The following is an 18,690-nucleotide window of genomic DNA, read 5'->3' as shown; positions in this document are numbered from 1 at the left end:
ACTGCCCAGCCCAGAGGTGCCAGGGCTGTGAACTGCCCAGCCCAGAGGTGCCGGGGTTCTGAACTGCCCAGCCCAGAGGTGCCGGGGCTCTGAACTGCCCAGCCCAGAGGTGCCGGGGCTCTGAACTGCCCAGCCCAGAGGTGCTGGGCCTCTGAACTGCCCAGCCCAGAGGTGCCGGGGCTCTGAACTGCCCAGCCCAGAGGTGCCGGGGCTCTGAACTGCCCAGCCCAGAGGTGCCGGGGCTCAGAACTGCCAACCCCAGAGGTGCCGGGGCTCTGAACTGCCCAGCCCAGAGGTGCCGGGGCTCAGAACTGCCAAGCCCAGAGGTGCCAGGGCTCAGCCCTGGCAAGCCCTGGGACAATTAAGCACTGCCTCCCTCCACCTATTTCACCTTCTTGCCCCCTGCACAAATTCTGCGCATCTCTCCTCTCCCCCTTTAGCTCTCATGTATAGCAGGGAACAGATTCGGAGAGCAGGTGAGGGCAGCAGGCTTCAGCAGATGTTACTAAGCATGCTCGGATTCCTGCACAGCTCTCCACCCCCACCCTCTTGGGAGGATCTGATTGTTCTGCAGCCTGTGGGGGTGAGCAGGGGGATGTCGGGGGCTGTAGTTCTTGTCACACGCCACTTTCCCCCAGGGAACCCCTAATCTCTGCAGCCAGATGCTCTGGGCATTGCTTACAGCCTGTCTCACCCAGCCCCAGGGAGGGCTGCAGCCCGGCTTGGTATCAAGGGGCACAGGAAGGGGCTGGATCAGCTGAGAGCGGTGGGTTGTGTCTGGTGTTTGCAGTGGGGAGGCAGAGATATGGGCTCCTAGGTGCTTCTGCTTTGCAAATAATCATAATAATGAATAACTGTAATGACAGAGATGAGAGACCGCGGCTCCTGCATTGCAGCTGCTTCTAATCCGAGCTGTTTGAAGTTGTTGCCGCCTCCATTGTGAGCCGGGAGCCCGGGCTGAGCCGCTGCTGCTCCCTCGCGGGTCTGTGCGGGGAGAGACCTGCACTCATCACCCACCTCCCGCTCCCAGGGGTCTTTCTGCGGGGGCTGGAACCAGCCCCTGGGGCAGCCCCGGGCTCTGCCGCCACCAGCCCCTGAGCCGGAGCCTGCAGGTAAGAACTGATCCAGCTGCGGGAGAGCGAGCGCCCCTGGAATGGGACAATGGCGGGGGAGAGGGAGGAGACTAATGGGGGGCGGGGTAGTGTAGGTTTCAGAGTAGCAGCCCTGTTAGTCTGTATTCGCAAAAAGAAAAGGGGGACTTGTGGCACCTTAGAGACTAACCAATTTATTTGAGCATAAGCTTTCCTGAGCTACAGCTCACTTCACCGGATGCATGCTGTGGTGTAGTGTAGGAGACCGCTCCCCTACCGCCAGCACTTACCGGTCCCTGTGGATTGTAAGAAACGGCTATTGTAGGACACTGCTACCTGACATAGCAAGTGCCTACAGGTAGCAGCTTCTTGCACCCCACGGTATGTGAAATTGCTACGTGTAGAAATGTGCTACCTGTAGCAGTTAGCGCTCGGTACAGATTGTAAGAAACAGTTTTTGTAAAAAGATGCTACTTTATTGGTACATACTTGGAACTTGTTATCCTGTTTCAGTCTGCCCTCATAGGTCATGTTTTTTAGACCTTAAATTTTAACAAACTTTATAAGTGTACCATCTATGCCATTATCTCAATCATTAAGATTTTGAATAGAAACATATCCAGAACTGATCCCTGGAGTACCCCACTCATTGTGCCCATCTTATTTATCGTTATGTCCATCTAGGTTTCATTTCCACAGTTTGTTTATGAGACGGTCATGGGAGACAGTATCAAAAGCCTTACCAAAGGCTAGATCGACATCTACCGCTTGTAGGCTTGTTACACTGTTAAAGAAAGCTATCAGGTTGGTTTTACATGTGAGACCGCTTGAAATACCATTTTTAGCCAAGTTGGACCTGTCTCTGCTGCAGGTAGCACGGTCCTACAGATAGCATTTTCACACACACACATATGTGTACGAACCTGCAATCTGTAGGGATGTGCTACCTGTAACACCGAGGGCGGATGAAGCTAATTCCTACAGATTGCCATTTCTCACACCCCAGGTATGTGAGACTGCTATCTGTAGCCATTTGAAACCTGCAGCAGAGAGACAGTGAATTCTTACCATTACCAGTAAGAGAGCTGCGAAGGGCTGTACCTGTGGACGCTCAGGTAAACAGTGTCTCGCGGCCAGCTAGCAGCTTTCCCTTACAAGCCCCAAAGCATAGTGTGAAAACCCCTGGCCTAGCATAATAAGCAAACCTACCCTATTTTCATTAGGAGCAAAAGAAACTAATGCTGAATACTGCAGCTGACTATGTGATGTAAAGAAGTATCACACAGATCTCTCTCTTGTTAGAAGAGCTTTCTGCTAAACTCTGCACATGCCCAGCCCAGTTACACTCCCTAGCTTCATCTGGCTTCTCTCCCGCAGCACAAAATGAAATACACACAAGGTGACATTTGGAAAGATGAGAGTTTCAGTTGATGAACCTGCCAGATAATACCTGCTGCTGCTGGAAATATAGTGGGGGAATATACCAGAGAGATTACACTGATCAGGCCTTTTGAGAATTTACCAGGGCAATCCAGAAATTTTATAATTCGAGATTCTGAAGAAAAGTACAGGGAAATGAGAGCCAGGATTTCCACTGACTTGCTATGCAAGTTACATCACCTTGTGTGCCTCCAGTTTGTCCTCTCAACTTTCCCCTGCCCTGTTAACTCAAGAGTAAACAGGCCAGCTACAATTCTGATTTCAGCAGCAGATCTTTACACCTCTCTGGACCTATCAGGAGGTGTTAGATAGAAGTTGCTGTGCCTCCCACCTCTCATGTGGTGTAGTGGACAAAAGAGATAGAGAAATGATTTTTGCAAATAAACATTCCATTCCTACATGGAAACTATTGACATGCTTGATAAATGGAAGTGTGTCAACAAATTCTTTAAAAACAACTGTGTGGTAAGCAATACCTTTGAGAAACCATTCTCCATAACCTCCATAACCATGTCATCAAAATTACCTGGGTGACTGCTTGAAACTCCTGACACTACACACCCCTCCTCTTCTGTGTGTGTGACCTCCACTTGGCTGTCGTGAGGCTTGTGAGGTACATTGCCGCCCATTTCTCCTACCTCTAAGGTTTTCACAGTGTCATACACAGCAGTTTCCTTTTCCATGTTTCTCTGTGATATGTTTTCCTCACCTAATTTTGGAGGCTCTTTAAATACTTTTAGTTGGGAGATACTGTACAATGTTGCTAAACCTTTCCCTAACTTAATGACAGGTTTCAGAGTAGCAGCCGTGTTAGTCTGTATTCGCAAAAAGAAAAGGAGTACTTGTGGCACCTTAGAGACTAACCAATTTATTTGAGCATAAGCTTTCGTGAGCTACAGCTCACTTCATTGGATGCATAAAGTGGAAAATACAGTGGGGAGATTTATATACACAGAGAACATGAAACAATGGGTGTTACCATACACACTGTAAGGAGAGTGATCACTTAAGATGAGCTAATACCAGCAGGGGCGGGGAGGAAAAAACCTTCTGTAGTGATAATCAAGGTGGGCCATTTCCAGCATTTGACAAGAACGTCTGAGGAACGAGGGGAGGGGAGGGAATAAACATGGGGAAATAGTTTTATTTTGTGTAATGACCTATCCACTCCCAGTCTCTATTCAATCCTAAGTTAATTGCATCCAGTTTGCAAATTAATTCCAATTCAGCAGTCACTCGTTGGAGTCTGTTTTTGAAGTCCTTTTGTTGTAATATTGCGACTTTTAGGTCTGTAATCGAGTGATCAGAGAGATTGAAGTGTTCTCCGACTGGTTTATGAATGTTATAGTTCTTGACATCTGATTTGTGTCCATTTATTCTTTTACGTAGAGACTGTCCGGTTTGGTCAATGTACATTGGCAGAGGGGCATTACTGGCACATGATGGCATATATCACATTGGTAGATGTGCAGGTGAATGAGCCTCTGATAGTGTGGCTGATATGATTAGGCCCTATAATGGTGTCCCCTGAATAGATATGTGGACAGAGTTGGCAATGGGCTTTGTTGCAAGTATAGGTTCCTGGGTTAGTGATTCTGTTGTGTGGTATGTGGTTTCTTCTCATTTTTGGAGCAGATGTTTATTCTGGTTGGATTGTCTGACTTTCACTCTGACTGAATTTCTGGCCTAGTGTCAAAACTTTGTTTTGAGTCAATCCACCAATGGGGATTGCATTTTTGCAACTGTTATTTTGCCTCTCAGTCTAGCCCTTAGTGTTTTTCCACATGCCATTGTGTACAACTTGATTCTCAAATATTCAATAAAGGTAGTATACTATCTCCTATAACGTCTTTCTCCTAATCACATCAGCCACACTATCAGAGGCTCATTCACCTGCACATCCACCTATGTGATATATGCCATCATGTGCCAGCAATGCCCTTCTGCCATGTACGTTGGGCAAACTGGACAGTCTCTACGTGAAAGAATAAATGGACACAAATCAGATGTCAAGAATTATAACATTCATAAACCAGTCGGAGAACACTTCAATCTCTGGTCACTCGATTACAGACCTAAAAGTCGCAATATTACAACAAAAGGACTTCAAAAACAGACTCCAAAGAGAGACTGCTGAATTGGAATTAATTTGCAAACTGGATACAATTAATTTAGGATTGAATAGAGACTGGGAGTGGATGGGTCATTACACAAAGTAAAACTATTTCCCCATGTTTATTCCCTCCCCCACCCACCCCCTGTTCCTCAGACGTTCTTGTCAACTGCTGGAAATGGCCCACCTTGATTATCACTACAAAAGGTTTTCTTCCCCCGCCCCCGCTCTCCTGCTGGTATTAGCTCATCTTAAGTGATCACTCTCCTTACGGTGTGTATGATAACACCCATTGTTTCATGTTCTCTGTGTATATAAATCTCCCCACTGTATTTTCCACTTTACGCATCCAATGAAGTGAGCTGTAGCTCACGAAAGCTTATGCTCAAATAAATTGGTTAGTCTCTAAGGTGCCACAAGTACTCCTTTTCTTTTTTCCCTAACTTGTTCTCTAATTTAACTCTTTTGCCCTCTACAGCGGAAATTTTGTATGGTCCCACGTAGGTAAGCTGTAGCTGCCCTCCCTTTCTTGTTTTCCTTCTTGTATTCAGTAGCATGACAGTGTCACCAACCTTGAATGTTATTTCCCCATGTTTACGAGTCTTAATTTTGGCATACTGTATTTATTGCTTTTCTTGTGCTTTTGAAATATTACTAATAGTTTCAGCATCACGTCTAGCTTCAATTTTCATGATGTACTCTTTGTAGTATTCTTCATCGAGTTCCTCGAAATCTGTTGGCTTTGGAAACAAATGGAGAAGGACTTCTGTTTGTAAAATGAACAATCACAGAATAACATATGCACCTGAAAGCTGAAGGACACTTACAGTGTAGTTGTCTGAGACCTGGTCTGGGAATCTTGCCTCAAAGCCATACAGTAGTCGATAGGGTGACAATTTGGTTGTCGTGTTTGGTTTTGTTCTCAAAGAAAATACAGTTTTCAGAGTAACAGCCGTGTTAGTCTGTATTCGCAAAAAGAAAAGGAGTACTTGTGGCACCTTAGAGACTAACCAATTTATTTGAGCATAAGCTTTCGTGAGCTACAGCTCACTTCATCGGATGCATACTGTAGAAACTGCAGAAGACATTATATACACAGAGACCATGAAACAATACCTCCTCCCACCCCACTCTCCTGCTGGTAATAGCTTATCTAAAGTGATCACTCTCCTTACAATGTGTATGATAATCAAGTTGGGCCATTTCCAGCACAAATCCAGGTTTTGTCACCCTCCGCCCCTCCACACACAAACTCACTCTCCTGCTGGTAATAGCCCATCCAAAGTGACCACTCTCTTTACAATGTGTATGATAATCAAGCTGGGCCATTTCCAGCACAAATCCAGGTTTTCTCACTCCCCCCCACTTTTTTTCCAAAAACCACACACACAAACTCACTCTCCTGCTGGTAATAGCTTATCCAAAGTGACCACTCTCCTTACAATGTGCATGATAATCAAGGTGGGCCATTTCCAGCACAAATCCAGGTTTTCTCACTCCGCCACCCCCGTACACACACAAACTCACTCTCCTGCTGGTAATAGCTCATCCAAAGTGACCACTCTCCCTACAATCAAGGTGGGCCATTTCCAGCACAAATCCAGGTTTTCTCACCCCCCCGCAAAAACACACACACACACAAACTCACTCTCCTGCTGGTAATAGCTCATCCAAACTGACCACTCTCCTTACAATGTGTATGATAATCAAGGTGGGCCATTTCCAGCATAAATCAAAGTTTAACCAGAACATCTGATGGGGGAGGAAAAAACAAGGGGAAATAGGCTACCTTGCATAATGACTTAGCCACTCCCAGTCTCTATTTAAGCCTAAATTAATAGTATCCAATTTGCAAATGAATTCCAATTCAGCAGTTTCTCGCTGGAGTCTGGATTTGAAGTTTTTTTGTTGTAAGATAGCGACCTTCATGTCTGTAATTGCGTGAACAGAGAGATTGAAGTGTTCTCCGACTGGTTTATGAATGTTATAATTCTTGACATCTGATTTGTGTCCATTTATTCTTTTACGTAGAGACTGTCCAGTTTGACCAATGTACATGGCAGAGGGGCATTGCTGGCACATGATGGCATATATCACATTGGTGGATGTGCAGGTGAACGAGCCTCTGATAGTGTGGCTGATGTTATTAGGCCCTGTGATGGTGTCCCCTGAATAGATATGTGGGCACAGTTGGCAACGGGCTTTGTTGCAAGGATAGGTTCCTGGGTTAGTGGTTCTGTTGTTTGGTATGTGGTTGTTGGTGAGTATTTGCTTCAGATTGGGGGAGAGTGAGTTTGGTGGGGGGGGGGGGAGCGGAGGGTGAGAAAACCTGGATTTTTGCTGGAAATGGCCCAACTTGATTATCATACACATTGTAAGGAGAGTGATCACTTTAGATAAGCTATTACCAGCAGGAGAGTGGGGTGGGAGGAGGTATTGTTTCATGGTCTCTGTGTATATAATGTCTTCTGCAGTTTCCACAGTATGCATCCGATGAAGTGAGCTGTAGCTCACGAAAGCTTATGCTCAAATAAATTGGTTAGTCTCTAAGGTGCCACAAGTACTCTTTTTTTTTTAAAGAAAATACAATGTCACCAAGAAATTCATCCCAATTGGTCGCACTGTCATCAACCAACTTGCACAATGCTCTATAAAAAATGGTGATGGATTATTTGTGGGGGAAGGGGAAAGGATTGTCTTTACTGAGAGAAATTGTATGCAATTGAAAAGGCATAAAGAGGCCATCCTAGTGCAGTGGGATAATTCCTTTTACTTGAAATAAAAGACAAGTTGAGTTTCAATGTACTAAAAATTTGAAGCAATTTGTAGCTTCTGTCATAGTGCATTCTGCTTTCTATTAATACTGTAATTTCCCCTGCCCTAAAATTACCTTTTGATGGATTTCTTTGTTGTTTTCAGCTAGTCCATTGGTTTGTGGATGGTATGGGCTACATTGTATTCCCAATTTTTTGCACATCTCTAGGTTAAACTGAAAGTAAAAACTGTATGCAATAAACTTTCCTTGGGACAGGTTTGGTGTCTAACCCTAACCCTTTCCCCTGATACCTTACAAGGCATGCTTTATATGTAAGATCATTATTATATGAAAATGAGGAATATGGGGTACATTCCCCCAAGGTATAGAGTGTCACACATTCATTTTCTGACATAGCTGTAAAACTACTCTTAAAAGTTTTCTAAATAAATCACTGTTTAAAAATGTATAGTGTGTACCTTCTAGAAATGAAACTTGTATCTAACTCTGAGTTGTGAAGAATATGTATTAAGGCTGTAACAACCAACAAGAATGCACTTTTATTGAGAAAACCATGGTTAAATCGAGTCTTCCTGACTCGTGATTTAAATTATGATTTAAATCAATTTGATTTAAATCAAATCCACCATGGTTTAGGGATAGTGTCACAGCCTTATGTACACGTTTATTACTCAAGAAATCTTAAGTGACACTTTCCCTGAATGACAAGATGCTTAGTCGCCATCCTCAAAATACCCATTACACAAACACTTGGTACCAAACACATTTTTGGAGTAGAGAGAACCAACCCCACATTCCTATACTTTCAGGACTGTTTAAAAAACATTTTGCAAGTGGAATTTCATGGCTATTGCATTAAAAACCCTAAATGAAAGTCTGAACATTTAAAAAGAAATCTTTATTAGTCCCTTTCCACTGAATAGTAGGTCATACAGTCTATTAACAAAAAAACAACAACATTGAATGCACACAAAACATTGAGAGTAGTGAAAAGCATTATAAACAGTATGTGAAATACTTAATTCTTTTGGAAAGCAAGCTCATAGGCAGAAAATCTACCATTGTGCTTTATGGTTGTAAAGGTATCTTGGGGTTGTAGATGCGTGTTCATTATATTTTGAAGGGCAAAACTATGAATGGGTTGAACAAAGAATTAGATCAGTCCCTCAGGATAAGTACATTGGCTATTAGCCAAGATAATCAGGGATGAAGCCCCATCCTCTGCATGTCCCTAAACCGTCCTTTGACTGCCAGATGCTGGGAGTGGACAATGGGATGGTTCACTGGAGTCATTGCCTGGTCTGATCATTCCCTTAGAAGCATCTGGCATTGGCCACTGTCACAAGACAGGATACTAGATTAGGCAGACTATTGGTCTGACCCACGATGGCAGTTCTAATTTTCTGCAAAAATTACAATAGATTTTTTTACAGGGAGAAAGACGTTATAGGAGATAGTATACTGCCTTTACTGAATATTTGAGAATCAAGTTGTACACAATGGCATGTGGAAAAACACTAAGGGCTAGACTGAGAGGCAAAATAACAGTTGCAAAAATGCAATCCCCATTGGTGGATTGACTCAAAACAAAGTTTTGACACTAGGCCAGAAATTCAGTCAGAGTGAAAGTCAGATGATCCAACAGAATAAACATCTGCTCTAAAAATGAGAAGAAAAAATTAGAATTAAAAATTCAGGGAATCCCAGCTGCAGATAAGACAACTTGGGAAACTGCTAGGAGACTCTATGCAATCAGATACAGTGACAAGGGATTCTTTGTTTCTGAGGGGGTATATGTAAAATGTTTCACTGAATTAAATCTCAGGGATTATCTACACTGGCAAGTTAAAGCGCTCTAACTTGCTGCCTCAGGGGTGTGAAAAATCACTCCCCCACCCTGAGCACAGCAAGTTTGAGGGCTTTAAAGCGCTAGTGTGGAGAGGCTCGGCTCCCAGTGCTCGGAGCTAATCCCCTCGTCGAGGTGCATTACCAGGAGGACTGGCACCCGCGGCAGCGCTTTGAACTTTGTAGTGTAGACATAGCCTCAGTAGGTTAGATCAGTCAAAGAGGAGCTGCAGTGACTAGGCATTGGGATGCCTGTGCCTTTAAGAACCGAGCCCTGGGAAGCCCATGCTGAGAGGTGCTGTCTGTGGGAGGGGAAATAAAAAAGCCCCTTTGCCCCCCACCATTTTTGCAAGCACTGGTGTCTCAGTCCCACTGGGGTAACTGTTACCCCCTGTGCCCCTGCCTGTGCCGGGTTTTGCCCTCTGACACCCTCTGGCAGCGCCTCACTCCTGGGCTTAACTCCGCCTCCTCCCCCACATCCCTGATTTTCCCTTTAGCCCTTCTCCTAATGCTGCCTCCAGCTGCTTGACCCCCCTGACCAGTAAATTTCTGCCCCCTGCTCAGACCCTGGCCACCCCCCTCCTCCGTTTTGCCCCCTTTGCCCCTTTTTAGCCCCTGTCAAAAACAGTCCGCAGAACCTTACAGCAAATAAGGGCAGGGTGAAGGGCAGTGGCTTCAACGGATGAACTGAGCATGCTCAGTGCACCATGCGTAGCACATTCCTAGGGAGAGCAGTGTCCTACACTACAGAATACATGCGGAGCTAGGTTAGGTGTGGGAAGTTAACTGGACTGTGCTGGATTGGGGCTTTTTTGGGCATGGCTGCATCCACAGTAGCGCTTATAGCAGCATAAATATATAGGTAAAAAAATCACACCCCCTAGCTGACATTATGATACCAGTGTAACTCCTCTAGTATAGGCCAGAGCTTAATGGCTCTGTGCCTGTTTCCCACATGTAAAATGGGGAAAACGGCGCTCTCCTGTCACTCGGGGGTATTGTAAGGATAAATAATTTTTTAAAGCTGCGTGGTGCTCAGGTACTAGGTTTTGGGGGCCAGGTAAGGACCATAGAGAGCGTAGCAGCCCTTGGCGAATATGGCGCGCTAGCTCTGTTTCAGAAACCTCAAGCCCTCCACCCCACCCAGCTTTTTAGAGGAACTAGGAACTCATGAATCAGTAAGTATCTGCTGCACAGTGTTGGTCTATAGATGCTAGAGCCGGGGTTCTCAAGCTCTCTCTTTCTGAGCCCCCCGCAACATGTTATAAAAACTCCATGGCCCCCCTGTGCCATAACAACTGGTTTTCTGCATGTAAAAGCCAGGGCCGGTGTTAGGGGGTAGCAAGCGGGGCGATTGCCTGGAGCCCCATGCCACAGGAGGCCCTGCAAAGCTACATTGCAAAGGTTTCCCCTTCAGCCCTGCGTGGTAGGGCTCAGGACGCCGGGCTTCACACCTATGCAGTGGGGCTTTGGCTTTCTGGCCTGGGCCCCAGCGAGTCTTAATGCTGGCCCTGCTTGGCAGAGCCTCTGAAACCTGCTCGCGGCCCCTCATCGGGCCCCAGACCCTTCATTGAGAACCACCGTGCTATAGAAATAGGAGACACTGCTGCGTCTCATGTGGGTAGGTGTATAGGAGCTATAGGAATAGAGACACATAGGGTGATGTGCCTTGCTGCACTCACATGGGAAGAGATATCTCTTGCCCTTAGTCTATATGTGTCATAGAGACGTAGGAGATGCCTGTGTATATGAATGAGGCTGCTGCGGAGGGGTGCCAGCGGCTGCGTGGCTATATGTGCTGTAGAAATGTACCAGATGTCCCCAGTGCATCAGTAGGTTCCATAGGCCATGATGTCTGTGCTACCAATATGGGGGCTATGATGTGTGCATATGCAGGAGTCGTTATTGATCGTTTCTGTTGCAGAAACGACTGAAGCTGGGGGCATCCCATTGTGCCAGGTGCTGCCCAGGTGCTGCCAGCCAAGCTCGACACAGTTGGCTGAACTACATCGCTCAGGGGGGTGAAAAATCCCAGGCTGCAATGTGTGACACCCCTGGCAGGGAGGAGTGTGTGTATGTGGGTGCCATAGAAATGTACCCTACACACACACACACTGTGCTCCTTTCAGAAGCACCTGCATAGACACCGCTTCAATCCAGTCAGATTACATTGGCATGACAGGCTAGGCAAGAGTATAAAAAAGAAATAGTCCCCTTGAGTCTGTGTCAAAGCTGGGTATGAGCCATCCAGGATCGGGGCTACATGCTCCACTGGGGGATTGCTCCTCCCATGCCCCCTCTGCCAGCAGTCTCCTTTCCTGTTCAGTACCAAGTTGCCAGATGTGAGCATGTGAAGGTGCTGCAGAAGTGCAAGGAGCTGTATAGGTATAAGGATGTTGGGTCTATATACAGTCTATGGGAGTGCAGGGGACTGTATGAGTATTTAGCTAGCTATATGCATAGGTGACATGTACTAATGTAGTGGCTCTCAACCTTCCCAGACTACTGTACCGCTTGCAGGAGTCTGATTTGACTTGCATACCCCAGGTTTCCCTTTACTTAAAAACGATGTGCTTACAGAATCAGACATAAAAATATAAAAAGGGTCACAGCCCACTGATACTGAAAAATTGCTTCCTTTCTCATTTTTACCATATAATTATAAAATAAATCCACTGGAAATATTGTACTTACATTACAGTGTATAGTATATAGAGCAGGGGTAGCCAACCTATGGCAAGCGAGTCGATTTTTAATGGCACTCTGCTGCCTGCCGGGTCCCAGCCGCTGGCCCCGCTCAGCCCGCCTGAATCCAGGCTGGGACCCTGGCAGGCAGCAGCGTGCCATTAAAAATCCTACCCGCTCCGGCCCGCTCTTCTCCGCCTCCCCCCCCGCGGGGGCAGGGTGAAGAAGTTTGGTCCTGCTGCTGCCGCAGAGCAGGCAAGCTCCCCCTCCCCCGCTGTGCTGGGTTCCTGCCCCTCCTCTTCTCCCTCCCTGCCCCCGATCAGCTGATGGCCCTTGTGAGGGAGGGGGAGAAGTGGAGCTGCAGCACCCAGGCTGCTCTGGGGAAGAGGCGGAGAAGAGGTGGGGATGGGGCGTTGGGGCATATCCCCTCCAGCCCCCTGCCGTGAGCCGCTCAGGGCAGGGGGCTGGGAGCACCCCCATGACCCTAGCCCACACCCACAGCCCCCTGCCCTGACCCCTACACCCCCACACACACTCCCAACCCTCTGCCCTGACCCTTGCCCCCCCCACACCCACCCAGCCCTCTGCCCTGACCCCTGCACTCCCCGCACACACCCCCAGCCCTGACTCCAGCACCCCCACACATACCCAGCCCCCCCCACACCCCATGCCCTGATTCTTGCACCCCCCACATTCCCACCCCCACCCTGAGCACCAAACGGGAGCTCCTGCACCCTCCACACATTCCCACCTGCACCCCTTGCACCAAATGGGAGCTGCCCAGGTAAGCACTCTACACCCAAACCTCCTGCCCCAACCCTGAGCCCCCTCCCTCATTCTAGCTCCTGGCCAGACCCTACACCCCAACCCCCAGCCTGCTTCTTCACCCCCAGTCCTGTGCTCAGTGCACTCCCACCCTCAGCTCAGTGCAGAGAGAGAGGAAGAGAATGGACTGGAACCAGGGAGAAGGTAGGTACCCAGTCTATGTGGGCAGGGCCGGGATCCCAGACCGGCAGTGGGCTGAGCGGGCTGGCAGCCGGGACTCTGACTGGAAGGAGCCGGCGGACGGAACCCCAGACCGGCAGCGGGCTGAGCGGTAGCAGGCTGAGCCGCTTAGCCAACTGCCAGTCTGGGGTCCCGGCCGCTGGCCCCGCTCAGCCTGCTACCGGCCTAGGTGAACGGAACCCCAGGCTGGCAGCGGGCTGAGCGGGCCGGCGGCGTAAGATCAGCATTTTAATTTAATTTTAAATGAAGCTTCTTAAACATTTTGAAAACCTTGTTTACTTTACATACGACAATAGTTTAGTTATATAATATATAGACTTAGAGAGAGAGACCTTCTAAAAATGTTAAAATGTATTACTGGCACGCAAAACCTTAAATTAAAGTGAATAAATGAAGACTCGGCACACCACTTCTGAAAGGTTGCCGACCCCTGATATAGAGCAATATAAACAAGTCATTGTCGGTATGCAATTTTTTTGTACTGACTCACCTGTTGTAAATCTAGGTAAATATCTAGATGAGTTGATGTACCTCCCGGAAGACCGCTGCATACCCCCAGGAGAGGCACATACCCCTGGTTGAGAACCACTGTACTAACTAACTAACTGAGGGTATCTGGGTGAGGATAAAAAGGGAAAAGAAGATTCGCAATGTTATGGTGGGGGGTTTATTATAGATCAGCAAATCAGGAAGAGAAAGTGGATGAGGCATTTTTCAAACAGGTAACAGGATTAGCTAACACTTGAGTTTGTACTGATGGGGGATTTTAACTTCCCTGATATCTACTGGAAAACTAATACAGCAAAACATAGTGTGTCCCGCAACTTCTTAGCATGTGTACGGGACAGCTTTCTGATTCAGAAAGTTGAGGAAACAGCTAGGGGGTCGTCCCTTTTGGATCTGGTTTTGACCAACAGGGATGAATTAGTTGCAAACCTGAAGATGGTCAGGAACTTGGGAAGAAGTGATCATGATCTGATAGAATTCAAGATCCTAAGGAAAGGAAGACATGAGAACAGCAAACCAAGGATACTGGACTTCAGAAAGGTGGATTTCAACCAGCTCAGAGAAATAATAGGCAAGGTCCCATGGAGAGACCAATTGGGAAGAAAAGGAGTAGAAGGGGGCTGGCAGTTCCTAAAAGATGTAATGCTAGATACTCAACATCAAGCTATTCCCATGCAGAGGAAAGACAAGAAGAGCCACAGAAGGCCAATGGGGCTGCACAAGAAGCTTTTTAGCTATCTAAAACCCCAAAGGGATACATACAGGGAATGGAAGGAGGGGCATGTCACCAAGGAAGTATATACATGGGAATAGCGTGAGTGTGTAGGGACCAAATCAGGAAAGCCAAGGCAAAGAATGAGTTACAGCTGGCAAGGATTGTTAGAGACAGCAAGAAGGGGTTCTACAAATATGTCAGACGAAAAGAAACATCATGGACGATGTGGGTCCACTGCTCAGTGGAGAAGGTGAGTTGGTAACAGAAGGTGATAGGAAGGCATAGCTGCTCAATGCCTACTTTGCTTCTGTCTTCTCACAAAAAATAACAGGCCGGATGACTAGCAAAGTTACCATAGACAATAAAGGGGAAGGGATGCAGATCAAGATAAGTAGAGAACACATCAGAGATCTTGTGACTAATTTGAATCTATTCAAGTCAACAGGGCCTGATGCTATTAACCGCAGGATGCTGAAGGAATTAGCTGCAGAAATTTCAATAGCTGGCAATAATATCTGCAAACTCATGGATGGCAGGAGAGGTCCCGGAAGACTGGAGAAGGGCTAACGTAGTGGCCATCATTAAAAAGGAGGAGCCAGGGAACTATAGACCAGTCAGCCTGACTTCAATAGCTGGGAAGCTACTAGAGCAATGTATAAAACATTCAATTTGCAAATACCTGGAGGATGAAGGGGTGATCACTAGCAGCCAGCATGGATTTACCAAGAACAAATGCTGCCAAACCAGCTTTCTTTCTTTTTGACAAGGTAACTGATTTGGTGGATGGGGGGAATGCGGTGGACATAATATACCTGGACTTTAGCAAGACTTTTGATACAGTCCCACATGACAGTCTGACAGGTAAGCTGGAGAAATGTGGGGTCAGCAGAACTACCATCGAGTGGATACATAATTGGTTAAACACCCGCAAACAAAGAGCAACTATTAATAGAATGATGTCCGATTGCAGGGAGGTCTCAGGTGGGGTTCCACAGGGATCTGTTCTGGGTCCTGTTTATTTAACATCTTTTATTATGACCTGGTTGTAGAAATAGAGAGCGTATGGATCTAATTTGCGGATGATGCAAAGCTAGGGAGGGTTGCAAATACTTTGGAGGACAGAGCAAAAATTCAGAGGAATCTTGATAAATTGGAGAACTGGGCTACAGACAAAATGAAATTCAACAAAGACAAATGTAAGGTGCTACACAACTGTGAAGCCTTGATCTTGCCTGTTTTCTTTTCTAGGAGCAGGTTTTCCAATTCCCGAGCCTGACATGATCTCCTGGAGGAAATGGAGAAAAGAGCTGTGGGTCCCAGACTCTCAGAACTCTGAGGAAAGCGTGACCCTGAGGAACACCCACACAGGTGAGGAATTGGTTAAAGTGATACAGAAACCGACCATTGTTGATGTAAACAGCTGGAATTCCCACAAAGGCCCCATTCGCTCCTCTGCCTCATCTTACCCAGGTCAGAATTGTCCCCAGCAGGAGTTGTATCCTCCTGGCAGACCTCATGCATGGCTTCCCACCCATCCTGAGTGGCACTTGGCAGTAGCTCCCTTCCCTCTGAATATTCGGATGATATTTGGAGGCAAAATTGGTTCCCTCCTCTCTGTCTTCTGAAGAACGATTTGGGGGCAGGATTCAGCTCCTGATTCTTAATCTCCCCAGCAGTTAATTCAGTTTATTTCCCACCCTCCTGTCTTGTCTACACCAGGGGTGAGGTCACAAAGGGGTGTGGGTTTTTCACATCCCTGAGTGACATAGTTAAACCAATGTAAGAATCATAGAAGATTAGGGTTGGAAGAGACCTCAGGAGGTCATCTAGTCCAACCCCCTGCTCAAAGCAGGACCAACCCCCAACTAAATCATCCCAGCCAGGGCTTTGTCAAGATGGGCCTTAAAAACCTCTAAGGATGGAGATTCCACCATCTCCCTAGGTTTCTAGTGTAGACCTGGCCTTACTCAGTACATTGATGGGTTAACAAAGACATTAGCTGGGATTATCAATTTATAATGTCAGGTTAATGCAGCAGCTAATTGAATCCTGAGGTTGACAAAAGGAAAACCTAAATCCTAGTGTAAACAGAGCTAGGTTGATGAAAGAATTCTTCTGTCGACCTTGCTACTGCCTCCTGGATAGGTGGATTACCTATGCTGAGGGGAGAACCCCTCCCATCAGCGTAGGTTGCGTCTAAACTGAAGCACGATAGTGGCACCATTTTAAGTGTAGACACACAGTTTAGTGAGTGTAGGCCAGGAGTTTCTTTTTTTACTTTAGAACTTGACCAAGAGAGAGTCCATGAAGGAGTGGTAAATTGAGCTTGTCTTGTCTTGTCTTGTCTTAAGGAAGTACAGAGACCAAATTGGTTTCTTTAACCACAGCTTGACTGCTACTACTTCCTTCTTAAATCTCACCAAGATAGCTATTATTCTACTCTTCTTAGTACTCAGCCACACACATACAAAGTGTGTGAGTTTTACAAGTGATATCACAACAGAGGAGATTATCGAGCCAGGCTTACAACTAACAATAGCAGCACCCAGTAGCATGTCTATATCATGGGCAGCACTCACTGATGTAGATGGCAGACTTGGGGTTTAGGGAACTATTAATGGTGCCATTTCCCAGAAACATATAAACTCACTCAGTAAACACCCTCATACCCTAACAAGTATCCCTCTCTTACGACGACAAGAAAAGAGTTCACAGTTCTCCTGCTGCATGGTTCTTTAGGATCTTTGGCTCTCATGACTGCAGTTACTGGAATCAGGCGATGGAGTAGCTTGGTCAGGGTTCTTGATGCCCACAGAGTTCTCTCAGATAGTAGCAGACTGGTCAGGAAGGTATAGCCAATGAATGGAGTCTTCACTTCTTCATACTCAAAGGGAACTAAGAAGGTTCTTTTCATAGATGTTGTTGGTGACCCGAGAGAGCACACGTCTCTTCTCCAGGGTCTTGACCTTCACAGTGGAGGATGATTCCCACTTACACCATCCTACGGTCCACCTTCATAACTCGTTCAGTGGCCTGTGCCTTTCAGATACAGTCAATATGGCCCAGTCCTCTCACATCAGCAAGCATTAGGCCTGGGGTCTCTATGGAAAGTCCCACTCGGGGATAACCATTGTCCCGAAAGATCTTCTGTTGCAACTGCAATGTCTGATAGGCCATCTGGTGGCTAATAAGGCTTGAGCTCCAACTGAAGATTTTCCCACACTCCGCACGTTTGTATCATTTCTCTTTAGTGAAGATTTGTGGCTGTATCATGGTTGCATTAAGGTCCTCCGAACCTTACAGTTTCCTTGGCTGATTCCTCTGCTGGGAGTATGAGAAATTTTCCCTTTGGTCCTTCCCGATACTATTCCATGTGGTTCCATTTACTCAAGGCTGAGTATTCCCCTCCTCATCCTTCCTCACACCTTGCAGTAGCTCCCTTCCCTCAGAGTTTTAACTCAGGACATAGAATATCAGGGTTGGAAGGGACCTCAGGAGGTCATCTAGTCCAACCCCCTGCTCAAAGCAGGACCAATCTCCAATTTTTGCCCCAGATCCCTAAATGGTCCCCTCAAGGATAGAACTCACAATCCTGGGTTTAGCAGGCCAAAGCTCAAACCACTGAGCTATCCCTCCACCCCGCCCCTGACATGGCATTGAATTGGTTTCTCCTTGCCTCTGGGGAGAAGTTCTTGTGTTTGTTTGTTTCGGGGGGAGAGGAATTCAGCAGTTATTTTGATTTATTTTCCCTCTTTCCTTATATATATAAAATGATGGGGTCTAAATGAGTTGTTACCACTAAGAGAGAGATCTTGGAGTCATTGTGGATGGTTCTCTGAAAACATCTACTCAATGTGCAGCGACAGTCAAAAAAGCGAACAGAATGTTGGGAATCCTTAGGAAAGGGATAGGTAATAAGACAGAAAATATCAGTTGCCTCTATATAAATCCATGGTACACCCACATCTTGAATACTGTGTGCAGATGTGGTCGCCCCCATCTCAAAAAAGATATATTGGATTTGGAAAAGGTTCAGAAAAGGGCAACAAAAACTATTAGGAGTATGGAACAGCTTCCATATGAGGCGTGATTAATAAGACTGTGACTTTTCATCTTGGAAAAGAGATGACTAAGGGGGGACATGATCGAGGTCTATAAAATCATGACTTGTGTGGAGAAAGTAGATAAGGAAGTGTTGTTTACTCCTTCTCATAACACAAGAACTAGGGGTCACCAAATGAAATTGATAGGCAGCAGATTTAAAATAAACAAAAGGAAGTATTTTTTCACAAAATGCATAGTCAACCTGTGGAACTCCTTGCTAGAGGATGTTGTGAAGGCCAAGACTATAACAGGGTTCAAAAAAGAACTAGATAAGTTCATGGAGGGTAGGTCCATCAATGGCTATTAGCCAGGATGGGCAGGGATGGTGTCCCTAGCCTCTGTTTTCCAGAAGCTGGGAATGAGCGGCAGAGGATGGATCACTTGATGATCACCTGTTCTGTTCATTCCC

The 18,690-nt window shown here is 46.4% G+C and overlaps 4 protein-coding genes across 10 annotated transcripts in view; 1 reads left to right on the top strand and 3 right to left on the bottom strand.

The window, feature by feature from the left end:
* Nucleotides 1–18,690, bottom strand: part of LOC102947012 (E3 ubiquitin-protein ligase TRIM58) — a 188,699-nt gene that overhangs the window by 129,063 nt on the left and 40,946 nt on the right. The gene's annotated exons all lie outside the window — the stretch shown is intronic.
* Nucleotides 1–18,690, bottom strand: part of LOC114020077 (zinc finger protein 239) — a 479,276-nt gene that overhangs the window by 419,644 nt on the left and 40,942 nt on the right. The window lies entirely within an intron of this gene.
* LOC122462963 (zinc finger protein 501-like) overlaps nt 1–18,690 on the bottom strand; it is a 293,402-nt gene that overhangs the window by 233,779 nt on the left and 40,933 nt on the right. The gene's annotated exons all lie outside the window — the stretch shown is intronic.
* Nucleotides 1–18,690, top strand: part of LOC114018211 (zinc finger protein 501) — a 225,968-nt gene that overhangs the window by 201,232 nt on the left and 6,046 nt on the right. The window contains exons 1-2 of one of the 6 annotated variants that reach the window (XM_043528838.1): nt 584–1,112; nt 15,426–15,545. In XM_043528838.1, coding sequence (XP_043384773.1) covers nt 15,455–15,545 — 91 coding nt within the window. In that variant the 5' untranslated portion in view covers nt 584–1,112; nt 15,426–15,454. Of the gene's footprint in view, nt 1–583; nt 1,113–14,985; nt 15,546–18,690 lie in introns of those variants that run through there. The other 5 variants (XM_043528843.1, XM_043528842.1, XM_043528840.1 and 2 more) reach the window with 5 other exon arrangements.

The sequence above is a fragment of the Chelonia mydas genome, chromosome 14, assembly GCF_015237465.2.
Source record: "Chelonia mydas isolate rCheMyd1 chromosome 14, rCheMyd1.pri.v2, whole genome shotgun sequence".
NCBI lineage: Eukaryota > Metazoa > Chordata > Testudines > Cheloniidae > Chelonia > Chelonia mydas.
This window is presented reverse-complemented; position numbering and strand designations above follow the sequence as displayed.